The 12,092-nt window shown below is 54.9% G+C and overlaps 2 protein-coding genes across 2 annotated transcripts; both read left to right on the top strand.

Annotated features, from left to right (window-relative positions):
- Window positions 1–619: 619 nt before the first annotated feature.
- LOC121738766 lies at window positions 620–2,860 on the top strand. The gene has a single exon (XM_042131000.1). The coding sequence runs from the start codon at window positions 620–622 to the stop codon at window positions 2,858–2,860; it is 2,241 nt and encodes a 746-aa protein (XP_041986934.1).
- On the top strand, window positions 2,622–3,980 carry LOC121738767. The gene is made up of 2 exons (XM_042131001.1): window positions 2,622–3,924; window positions 3,969–3,980. Exons 1-2 carry the CDS (start codon window positions 2,860–2,862, stop codon window positions 3,978–3,980), a joined length of 1,077 nt encoding a protein of 358 aa, XP_041986935.1. The 5' UTR covers window positions 2,622–2,859.
- Window positions 3,981–12,092: the final 8,112 nt, after the last annotated feature.

Raw genomic sequence — 12,092 nt, forward strand, 5'->3', positions numbered from 1 at the left:
GGTCCAATTTCGACGCGGTTTTCGCTGATACACTAGTCACGTTTTTCCGCGTCGAATGATATATCACACTAAGCACTTTTGCACTTTCGGCCGCGTAAATTGAATTTAAATGCGGAGCGCGCGATTTTGCGTGTGTCTCTGGCCACGCTCGGAGCGGAACTCCGGTTAGGTTAGGTTAGGTTAGGTTAGGTTAGGTTAGGTTAGGTTAGGTTAGGTTAGGTTAGGTTAGGTTAGGTTAGGTTGAACTTGATTTTCCTTGGGCGGAGCCTATGTCCTTCAAGGGATTTTCATGTTCTTGGTGGCGTTGGAAAGAGGCTGTCTCAGGCGATTTTTCGACAGTTGAATTTTTGCTCCACGCCATCTGGTGGCGGAGTAAATCAACTTTTGATTTTTTCAACTTTTATTATTTTCTGTATATATTTTTATTAGTTGTATTTTGGTTGTGGGTTACTTTTTGTGTTATTTTTTGGTGGTTAGGGTTAGGTTTACTTTATTTTTTCTATTTTGTTGTTTTTAGTGTCGTTCCTTGTGGTACACCAGGGCATATTATTGTGCCTTGTGATACTCCAGGTCCGACGAGTAGGTTATTTTAATTTTTGTCTGTTGACTTTAGGTTGACATGACAGGGGGTGATGGTAGGAGTCAAGGAGGGGGGTCTAAGAAGAAGGGGGATGAGGAATTTAGGAGTAGGAGCGGGAGTGAAATGGACTCCGATAGGTGTGCTGGTCGGAGGGGTTTGACCCTTTCCTATGGGGCTGCGGCTGGGACATCAACGAGCCGAGTCACAGTCCGTGGAGGAATCTCCCTGGGAGAAATTCTAGGCGAGGATTGGGCGATGCCCTCTGCGTCGGTTTCGGTGTCGGAGTCGGAACACCTGACTCGTAAACGCCTTTACTCGGAGCGTTCCGCCTCCGATTCCGAAGGGACTGATGCTGCCTTGGGCAGGGCTAAGAAGGTCACTGCTGCCAGGCGTGGTAGAGGCCGCGGGACGGCCAAATTGTTGACGGCGGCCCGACAGGCACTTTCAGAGAAGGAGGCGCAAAAGGCGGAGGATTTTGTGGCCTCGTTGGACAAGCAATCCTTCCGGAAGTCTCCGGTGAAGGAGATTGCATGTGAGAGGCCGGGTCCTTTGGACCTAGATGTGGACCAAATGGCGGCTGATGACTTGATGTCCACGGCTGTTGGGGGGCTTGATGACATCCTCTATATAGCTAGCAGATCCACCAATCTCAAAGGTGGATATGCTAGCAAGATCCGTAGAGCCACTGGTGTCATCAGGTCTGTTTTGGAGACTTTGGCGACGAGGACAGAGGTAGAGGAGACGCGTCGTCTTCGTGCCGACAATAATCGGCTGCAGAGGGAGGTGGCCAACCTTAAGGAGGAGGTCCGCGCATACCGGCGCGACTTCGAAGAGGCGAAGAAGGCGGCAGTAGCTCAGCGTAACCCTACGCTGAGTGATGAGCAGCTGAGTTCTCTCGAGGGCAGCATAGCTCGTATGGTCGGCAACATGATTGACGGCCGGCTTGCGGCCATCAAAGATAGGTTGCCGCCTCCCCCAATTGTTCGCCCGCCATTGGCTGCGGACAAAAAGAGAGCGACACAAGAAGCCAGCGGGGTCTCTACGGCTTCGATTTCTAGGCGAGAGGCGAGAGAGAAGTCGCCAATTATTGGGGTGCCAAGAGCCTCCAATCAATCGGTTCCTGTGGTGGCTTCTCCACGTGAGCGGGAGGAGTTTCCTCCACTTCCGGTCCGTCCTGAGACGCGCCCTGCCCCCACCAACGCCCCTACTAAGAAGGGCAAAGGCAAGGGCAAGGGTAAGAGGACTAAGGAGACAGAATGGACCAATTTTGGCCCTTCTGTTCCTAATGGAGCTTCACAGGGCGAACAAAGTCTTTCGGAGGCTGCGCAGCAGCCTCCTTCGCAGCATGGGTCGGTAGTGGTTGCACCGCAACAGCAGTCGGAGACGGCTGAAGGGTGGTCCGAGGTCGTCCGTCGCAAGGGGGCGAAGAAGAAGCCCAAAGCAAAGGCCAAGGAGGCACCGAAAAGTGCCCCCAAGGGCAAGAAGTTGACACTCCCGAAATCCGAGGCGATAATTGTTAAATTGCGTCCGGAGGCTCAACAATCGGGAGTGTCCTATTGTGAGGCCCTCACAAAGGCCAGGCTGGCGGTGGACCCGCAGGAGTTTGGCTTGGGGCCGCTGAGGGTTCGGACTTCAGCGACGGGGGCTCGTCTAATCGAGGTCCCTGGTAGGACGAGCCGTGACAAGGCGGATCAGCTGGCGAATAAGCTGGCCTCTGTGTTGTCAGATGTGGCAGTGGTTTCTAGACCCATCCTGACTGCGTGCTTTAAATTGACGGGTCTGGACGATACTGCCAACGCAGCTAATATTAAAGCGGCGGTGGCGAAAGAGGGTGGCTGTGACTCCGAGCGGGTCTGGGTTGGAGATATTTTCCGCAGTCCTCGCGGAATAGGATTTGCGAGAATGTCCTGCCCGATTACTGCGGGTAAGGAACTGCTGCGCAAGGGCGGTTTCTGTGTCGGCTGGAGCCGTGTCAGGGTCGAGCATGAGGGCATGCGACCCAGGCACTGCTTCAGATGCTATGAGATGGGGCACTCCTCCATCATGTGCCCCTCAAAGACTGACCGCAGCCAGCTTTGTCGCCGCTGCAGTAAGCCCGGACACAAGGTCAGCACCTGCACATCGGAGCCTCATTGCGCTGCATGTGCAGATGCTGGCCGTAAGTCAGACCACGTGATGGCGGGGAAGGCGTGTAACCCCCCATCCACTCGTGGTAAAGCTCTCCCCCCAAGACCGTCGGGAAGAGAGCAGGAGGCGCCTGAGGCCGAGATGTCAGAGTAATGCCAGGACATCTCGGTTTCTTACAGGCGAATGTTAACCACTCCGCTGCGGCTCAGGATCTCCTCCTGCAGTCGATGGCGGAGTGGCTTGTTGATGTAGTGGTGGTAGCGGAGCCGTATTTTGTGCCTCATCTGCCACATTGGGCAGGAGACACGGATGGCTCCGTTGCCGTTGTATCCAGGCAAGGTGTCGGCCCCCCTCTCATACCTAAAATGAGGGGGCCGGGGTACGTTGCTGTGGTCCGGGGAGAGATTGCCATAGTAGGCGTTTATTTCTCCCCGAATCAAAATTTGGCGGCTTTGGAGCGGTTCCTGGATGTGCTGGTGCCGCTCATAAGCAGGCTGACTCCTTTCCCGGTAGTCGTGGCGGGGGACTTCAACGCTAAGTCCTCGGCGTGGGGGTCCCCAATCACGAATCCGAAAGGGAGGGAGGTTGAGGAATGGGCGGTGGCTACGGGGCTGTCTCTTATCAATCACGGGACGGTCCCGACCTGCGTGCGATGGAATGGAGAGTCAGTGGTAGATCTGACCTTCGCCACGCCAGATATCGCACGCAGGATTGGAGGATGGAGGGTGATTACGGAGTTGGAGACACTTTCGGACCACCGTTATATTCGGTTCGAGGTGTCTCCGCCCTCCAGGTCAAGTCCGGCGTTGTCCAGGGGTCGTAGCAGGTTCCCACGTTGGGCCTTGTCTAGGCTCGATCGGGAACTGGCGGAGGAGGCCGCGATCGTCGGCCGCTGGTGTCTTCCGTCGACGTGGCAAGGTCAAGGGGTTGATGGAATGGCTGGCTGTTTCGGAGACGTACTCACAAACGTCTGCCGGGCAGCCATGCCGAGGTTGAATGGTCCACCCCCTCCACGTCGAGCGGTTTACTGGTGGTCGAGTGAACTGACAGACCTTCGCGCTGCCTGTAATGCGGCGCGTCGCGCTTATGGACGCAGCAGGCGGCGCCGACCCCAGGACATAGAGCGGGATGGCCGGCTGCACAGGGTCTACGTGGAAAAAAGAGAGGCCCTGAAGCTGGCCATGAGCCGAGCTAAGGAGGCAGCATGGTTGGAGCTGGTAGAGGGTCTTAATAATGACCCTTGGGGTCGACCGTATAAAAGGGCGCGGGATAAACTCCGCGTCCAGTCGACCCCGTTGACGGAATCGCTCCAACCGGAGCTGCTGGGGAGCATCGTCAGGGAACTGTTCCCTGCCCCCCCAGCCGAATTTGCTCCGCCTCAAATGGCTCGGCCAACGCCGGACTTGGCCTTGGAGGAGGGTGTTCCGCCACCCGTCACCGATCAGGAGATGGAGATGGTACTGTCCCGTCTCCGTGACAAGAAGAGGGCGCCGGGTCCGGACGGGGTGCACGGGAAGGTGCTATCATTGGCACTCGTGCATCTCGAGGAACCCCTTCGGGAACTGTTTGACCAGTGTCTTCAATCTGGGCAGTTCCCGAAGGGATGGAAGAGAGGCCGACTCGTCCTTTTGCCTAAAGGAGGTCGGCCACCGGACCAGGCGTCGGCGGTAAGACCGATAGTGTTGCTGAACGAGGTCGGGAAGGCACTGGAACGTATTGTGGCTTCACGACTCGTTCAGCACTTGGAGGAGGGCCCGGGACCGAAACTGTCTAATCATCAGTACGGTTTCCGGGTTGGTCGGTCTACCGTCGATGCCATGCGGTACCTACGGTCGGTGACGCAGGAGGCGGAACGCGAAGGGGATGTGGTGTTGGGGGTGTCGCTCGACATAGCCAATGCTTTCAACAGCCTTCCTCACAGCGTGATACTCGGGGCACTGGAGTACTTCGGTGTCCCCTTGTATATCAGAAGGCTGGTGGGAGATTGGCTCTCCGACAGAGAGGTCGTGTGGGAAAACCGGGACGGGGTCCTGGTGTTGGTGGAGGTCGATTGCGGTGTCCCACAGGGTTCGGCACTTGGGCCGGGTCTGTGGGTCATTGGCTATGACTGGGTCCTGCGATGCTGCCTCCTCCCCGGGATAGGTGTCTCCGCTTATGCGGATGACACCTTTATTACAGCCCGGGGGAGGACTTTTCAAGAGGCGGCGCGGCTGGCCGAATCGGCAATATCGCTGGTGGTCAGCCGCATAAGACGGTTAGGGCTTCGAGTCCGTTTCGAGAAGACCGAAGCCCTTATGTTTATGTTTCGCGGACCCGGTAAAAGGGGGCCTCCACCAGGTGCACGACTTCGTGTCGGAGACGAGGAGATCAGGGTGAGCCCCACCATCAAGTATCTTGGGCTCACCCTGGATGGAAGGTGGACCTTCGGTCCCCATTTCCAGCAGCTGGGACCGAAGGTCATAAGAGCGGCATCCTCACTGGGTCGACTCCTGCCAAATGTGGGAGGGCCCAGCCAAGCCTGTCGGCAGCTGTACTCCGGGGTGTGCCGGAGTATGGCTTTGTACGGTGCCCCAATATGGGTGGATGCTCTCACCGTGCGTAATAGGGCCCTGCTGCACAAAATGCAGCGGGTCATAGCGGTGAGAGTCATCAGGGGCTACCGTACAGTCTCTTGGGCGGCAGCAACTGCTCTGGCGGGGGAACCGCCATGGGAGCTCACGGCGAGGGTGCTCGCCGAATTGAACCTCCTCATCACTGAGGGGAGGTCGAATGGCGAAGCCCCTTCGTGGGAGGAGCTTAGGCGGTTCCGGAGACTCGGAGAGCAGTGGTTGCTGAGGAGGTGGGGTGAGGATCTGGCGCAGACCCGGTACGGTCAACGTACCGCCGAGGCACTGCGTCCAGTTCTTGCGGCGTGGATGCGCCGCAAGAAAAAACCCCTCACTTTCCGCCTTACACAGGTGCTCACCGGGCACGGATGCTTCGGTGAGTACCTGTGTAAGGTCGCCAGGAGAGAGCCAACGCCAGCCTGCCATGAATGCGGCGCTGCGGAGGACACGGCCCAGCATACCCTCGAGGTGTGCGATCGTTGGGCCGTGCAGCGCCACGATCTCGTGGCAGTACTAGGCGGGGACCTCTCGCTCCCGAGCATGGTGCGCTGCATGCTCGAGAGCGATGAGGCCTGGCAGGCGGCGGTCTCTTTCTGCGAAATTGTGATGTCGCAGAAAGAGGCCTCGGAGCGGGACAGAGAGGACGATCCCACCTCTCTGCCGCTCCGCCGGCGTAGGACGGGAGTGCGGAGGCGTCGCTATGCGAACCTCCAATAACTCTCGTCCCACGGGGCTCCGGGTCAGGATGGGTACCTGCCCGGCTAAGCTAGTCCCGGCGCCGAGGGGAACGCTTTAGTTTGCCTAAGCGTTCCCTTATTTTTGGTGGAAGTCCGGTCCCCTTTTGAGGTAGACCGGCCGGTCGTGGAGGGAGTCCTGTGTTTGGTAGATCCGGGACATCCCTCCTTTATACGGCTGAAGGTGAACCGCAGGTGGTTTTAGTGAGTAGGAGTCTCACATACCCCCGGGGTGCTTCAGCTTAACTGAGGCACATACCCGACCCGGGGGACCCATGATGGGTTTCCCCTGCGCATCAAAAAAAAAAAAAAAAAGGTTAGGTTAGGTTAGGTTAGGTTAGGTTAGGTTAGGTTAGGTTAGGTTAGGTTAGGTTAGGTTAGGTTAGGTTAGGTTTTTTTTAGAATTTTTTTAGCAATGTTCCCCTGGCGAGTATGGGCCAGAGATAGTTTTCTTTCTAAATGGATGTAGGTGTCGACAGTGTCTGTTTCAATGTTTTACAATTAGGTATACGGTATTACGGTATCAGTCATCAGATGATATTCTATTTTCACAAACAGTTTTCGGACATCAAAGTACAGTAAACTTCTTACAACAAATTTTTTGACAACATTTTCATTGGTGCTTAGATACTAAATACAAGGTTATAGTTTTTCTTTAAGATACAATGTTTGATGTTTTCTTCATTTTCTGTATATTCTTTTGTTAGAGTTGGCTACTAGGGTGTAGACTGGCGAGTTTTTTTTTTTTTTTTTTTTTTTTTTTTCCTTTTTTTTTATGTGTATATTTTATGCCAAACATATATGTCTAAAATATTTATTTTACATCTTTTTTAATGTTATAATTTATTCCTATTATTTACTGCAATTATAATATTTTTACAAAATTTTAGAAATTTATTTCTACTTCTCTTATCACTGATTATTTCTGCAAACTTTGATTGTTCTATTTTAATACCGATGTCAATCTCGAGGTCAAGTCTGGTACCTCCGTGGTTAGGTTAGGTTAGGTTAGGTTAGGTTAGGTTAGGTTAGGTTAGGTTAGGTTAGGTTAGGTTAGGTTCCCCCCGATCCCCCCGATGGTTGCACGCCTTGTCGTGGCGGTGGGGCTCTAGTAACCGCGGCTTGGACAACCGCGGTGAAGCGAAGAGGCAACCAGGGCCGGCCGGTGTCGCCGCCTGGCCCGAGGAGGGCGCTCCCAGCGGACTGGAGGAGTCCGCTGCGGATGCGCACCGAGGTGGGGCCGCAGAGGAAGAGGCAAGTAGGTATTACGGTGCGCCGCTTGCCCTATCCTCTGCGGCCGAGGACGGATCGCGGGGGGGAGAGGCATTGTGGTAGGTTGCCGCTTTCCCTACCCCCCCTGCGAGCTGGCGGGGCCGTTCCGTTTGAACGGCATTGGTGGGGCCGCAGAGGAAGAGGCAAGTAGGTATTACGGTGCGCCGCTTGCCCTATCCTCTGCGGCCGAGGTGTGGTCGGTGGCAGAGCCACAGACCTGATCTGCCACATGGCCTCCAAGTAGCAGACTCGGGGGGCGTCTGCTACAGCCTTGGTGGGGGCCGAGGAGGAGGGCGCATGTGTTGTGCGCCCATCGTGGAGTCTTCGGGCCGCTGGCGGGGTCGCAGATGTGTGTATCGTTCCTGTGGCCCCGTTAATATGCGGCGTGGCGGAAGATGGGGGGGGGGGTTTTAGTGGGTATACTTTTTTTTTTTTCCGTTGACGGAATCGCTCCAACCGGAGCTGCTGGGGAGCATCGTCAGGGAACTGTTCCCTGCCCCCCCAGCCGAATTTGCTCCGCCTCAAATGGCTCGGCCAACGCCGGACTTGGCCTTGGAGGAGGGTGTTCCGCCACCCGTCACCGATCAGGAGATGGAGATGGTACTGTCCCGTCTCCGTGACAAGAAGAGGGCGCCGGGTCCGGACGGGGTGCACGGGAAGGTGCTATCATTGGCACTCGTGCATCTCGAGGAACCCCTTCGGGAACTGTTTGACCAGTGTCTTCAATCTGGGCAGTTCCCGAAGGGATGGAAGAGAGGCCGACTCGTCCTTTTGCCTAAAGGAGGTCGGCCACCGGACCAGGCGTCGGCGGTAAGACCGATAGTGTTGCTGAACGAGGTCGGGAAGGCACTGGAACGTATTGTGGCTTCACGACTCGTTCAGCACTTGGAGGAGGGCCCGGGACCGAAACTGTCTAATCATCAGTACGGTTTCCGGGTTGGTCGGTCTACCGTCGATGCCATGCGGTACCTACGGTCGGTGACGCAGGAGGCGGAACGCGAAGGGGATGTGGTGTTGGGGGTGTCGCTCGACATAGCCAATGCTTTCAACAGCCTTCCTCACAGCGTGATACTCGGGGCACTGGAGTACTTCGGTGTCCCCTTGTATATCAGAAGGCTGGTGGGAGATTGGCTCTCCGACAGAGAGGTCGTGTGGGAAAACCGGGACGGGGTCCTGGTGTTGGTGGAGGTCGATTGCGGTGTCCCACAGGGTTCGGCACTTGGGCCGGGTCTGTGGGTCATTGGCTATGACTGGGTCCTGCGATGCTGCCTCCTCCCCGGGATAGGTGTCTCCGCTTATGCGGATGACACCTTTATTACAGCCCGGGGGAGGACTTTTCAAGAGGCGGCGCGGCTGGCCGAATCGGCAATATCGCTGGTGGTCAGCCGCATAAGACGGTTAGGGCTTCGAGTCCGTTTCGAGAAGACCGAAGCCCTTATGTTTATGTTTCGCGGACCCGGTAAAAGGGGGCCTCCACCAGGTGCACGACTTCGTGTCGGAGACGAGGAGATCAGGGTGAGCCCCACCATCAAGTATCTTGGGCTCACCCTGGATGGAAGGTGGACCTTCGGTCCCCATTTCCAGCAGCTGGGACCGAAGGTCATAAGAGCGGCATCCTCACTGGGTCGACTCCTGCCAAATGTGGGAGGGCCCAGCCAAGCCTGTCGGCAGCTGTACTCCGGGGTGTGCCGGAGTATGGCTTTGTACGGTGCCCCAATATGGGTGGATGCTCTCACCGTGCGTAATAGGGCCCTGCTGCACAAAATGCAGCGGGTCATAGCGGTGAGAGTCATCAGGGGCTACCGTACAGTCTCTTGGGCGGCAGCAACTGCTCTGGCGGGGGAACCGCCATGGGAGCTCACGGCGAGGGTGCTCGCCGAATTGAACCTCCTCATCACTGAGGGGAGGTCGAATGGCGAAGCCCCTTCGTGGGAGGAGCTTAGGCGGTTCCGGAGACTCGGAGAGCAGTGGTTGCTGAGGAGGTGGGGTGAGGATCTGGCGCAGACCCGGTACGGTCAACGTACCGCCGAGGCACTGCGTCCAGTTCTTGCGGCGTGGATGCGCCGCAAGAAAAAACCCCTCACTTTCCGCCTTACACAGGTGCTCACCGGGCACGGATGCTTCGGTGAGTACCTGTGTAAGGTCGCCAGGAGAGAGCCAACGCCAGCCTGCCATGAATGCGGCGCTGCGGAGGACACGGCCCAGCATACCCTCGAGGTGTGCGATCGTTGGGCCGTGCAGCGCCACGATCTCGTGGCAGTACTAGGCGGGGACCTCTCGCTCCCGAGCATGGTGCGCTGCATGCTCGAGAGCGATGAGGCCTGGCAGGCGGCGGTCTCTTTCTGCGAAATTGTGATGTCGCAGAAAGAGGCCTCGGAGCGGGACAGAGAGGACGATCCCACCTCTCTGCCGCTCCGCCGGCGTAGGACGGGAGTGCGGAGGCGTCGCTATGCGAACCTCCAATAACTCTCGTCCCACGGGGCTCCGGGTCAGGATGGGTACCTGCCCGGCTAAGCTAGTCCCGGCGCCGAGGGGAACGCTTTAGTTTGCCTAAGCGTTCCCTTATTTTTGGTGGAAGTCCGGTCCCCTTTTGAGGTAGACCGGCCGGTCGTGGAGGGAGTCCTGTTCTTGGTAGATCCGGGACATCCCTCCTTTATACGGCTGAAGGTGAACCGCAGGTGGTTTTAGTGAGTAGGAGTCTCACATACCCCCGGGGTGCTTCAGCTTAACTGAGGCACATACCCGACCCGGGGGACCCATGATGGGTTTCCCCTGCGCATCAAAAAAAAAAAAAAAAAAGGTTAGGTTAGGTTAGGTTAGGTTAGGTTAGGTTAGGTTAGGTTAGGTTAGGTTAGGTTAGGTTTTTTTTAGAATTTTTTTAGCAATGTTCCCCTGGCGAGTATGGGCCAGAGATAGTTTTCTTTCTAAATGGATGTAGGTGTCGACAGTGTCTGTTTCAATGTTTTACAATTAGGTATACGGTATTACGGTATCAGTCATCAGATGATATTCTATTTTCACAAACAGTTTTCGGACATCAAAGTACAGTAAACTTCTTACAACAAATTTTTTGACAACATTTTCATTGGTGCTTAGATACTAAATACAAGGTTATAGTTTTTCTTTAAGATACAATGTTTGATGTTTTCTTCATTTTCTGTATATTCTTTTGTTAGAGTTGGCTACTAGGGTGTAGACTGGCGAGTTTTTTTTTTTTTTTTTTTTTTTTTTTTTTTTTTTTTTTTTCTTTTTTTTTATGTGTATATTTTATGCCAAACATATATGTCTAAAATATTTATTTTACATCTTTTTTAATGTTATAATTTATTCCTATTATTTACTGCAATTATAATATTTTTACAAAATTTTAGAAATTTATTTCTACTTTTCTTATCACTGATTATTTCTGCAAACTTTGATTGTTCTATTTTAATACCGATGTCAATCTCGAGGTCAAGTCTGGTACCTCCGTGGTTAGGTTAGGTTAGGTTAGGTTAGGTTAGGTTAGGTTAGGTTAGGTTAGGTTAGGTTAGGTTAGGTTAGGTTAGGTTAGGTTAGGTTAGGTTAGGTTAGGTTAGGTTAGGTTAGGTTAGGTTAGGTTAGGTTAGGTTAGGTTAGGTTAGGTTAGGTTAGGTTAGGTTAGGTTCCCCCCGATGGTTGCACGCCTTGTCGTGGCGGTGGGGCTCTAGTAACCGCGGCTTGGACAACCGCGGTGAAGCGAAGAGGCAACCAGGGCCGGTCGGTGTCGCCGCCTGGCCCGAGGAGGGCGCTCCCAGCGGACTGGAGGAGTCCGCTGCGGATGCGCACCGAGGTGGGGCCGCAGAGGAAGAGGCAAGTAGGTATTACGGTGCGCCGCTTGCCCTATCCTCTGCGGCCGAGGACGGATCGCGGGGGGGAGAGGCATTGTGGTAGGTTGCCGCTTTCCCTACCCCCCCTGCGAGCTGGCGGGGCCGTTCCGTTTGAACGGCATTGGTGGGGCCGCAGAGGAAGAGGCAAGTAGGTATTACGGTGCGCCGCTTGCCCTATCCTCTGCGGCCGAGGTGTGGTCGGTGGCAGAGCCACAGACCTGATCTGCCACATGGCCTCCAAGTAGCAGACTCGGGGGGCGTCTGCTACAGCCTTGGTGGGGGCCGAGGAGGAGGGCGCATATGTTGTGCGCCCATCGTGGTGTCTTCGGGCCGCTGGCGGGGTCGCAGATGTGTGTATCGTTCCTGTGGCCCCGTCAATATGCGGCGTGGCGGAAGATGGGGGGGGGGTTTTAGTGGGTATACCGTGGTCTCATTAGCTACGGGAGTCCCACATAACCGCTCGGGTCGCCCCCTGCGCCTGGGTGGTATGCGTAATGCATTTCCCCCTCCGGAAAAAAAAAAAAAAAAAAAAAAAAAAAAAAAAAAAAAAAAAAAAAAAAAAAAAAAAAAAAAAAAAAGGTTAGGTTAGGTTAGGTTAGGTTAGGTTAGGTTAGGTTGGGGGCGATACCGGTCCGTCCACGTTCGTGTCCCTGGGCGCCTGGGTACGCCACCCCGCCCTTTACACGAAGTGACGTATCCAGGATGGCTGAACACCGGTCTTTCCTGTCTTTCTCTCTTTTTTTAGTTTACCCTTCGTTTGTATTGTTTTATTTTTGTTTCACTATCTTTCACCATCTTATCTACCCTGTCTTTCCTTTTTGTTTGCACTCTTCTTTACACCATTGTTTGTTTTGCGTGTGTACATCTGTGTGTGAATGAGTGATGGATGGGCCCGTGGGCCCCTAATCCAGGGTTTATGGCGCCC

Source organism: Aricia agestis, chromosome Z, assembly GCF_905147365.1.
Source record: "Aricia agestis chromosome Z, ilAriAges1.1, whole genome shotgun sequence".
NCBI classification, from domain to species: Eukaryota; Metazoa; Arthropoda; class Insecta; order Lepidoptera; family Lycaenidae; genus Aricia; species Aricia agestis.

What these genes read in the sequence shown, in the direction of transcription:
- LOC121738766 (XM_042131000.1), top strand. Translation starts at nt 620, where the DNA reads ATGACAGGGGGTGATGGTAGGAGTCAAGGAGGGGGGTCTAAGAAGAAG.
- LOC121738767 (XM_042131001.1), top strand. Translation starts at nt 2,860, where the DNA reads ATGCCAGGACATCTCGGTTTCTTACAGGCGAATGTTAACCACTCCGCT.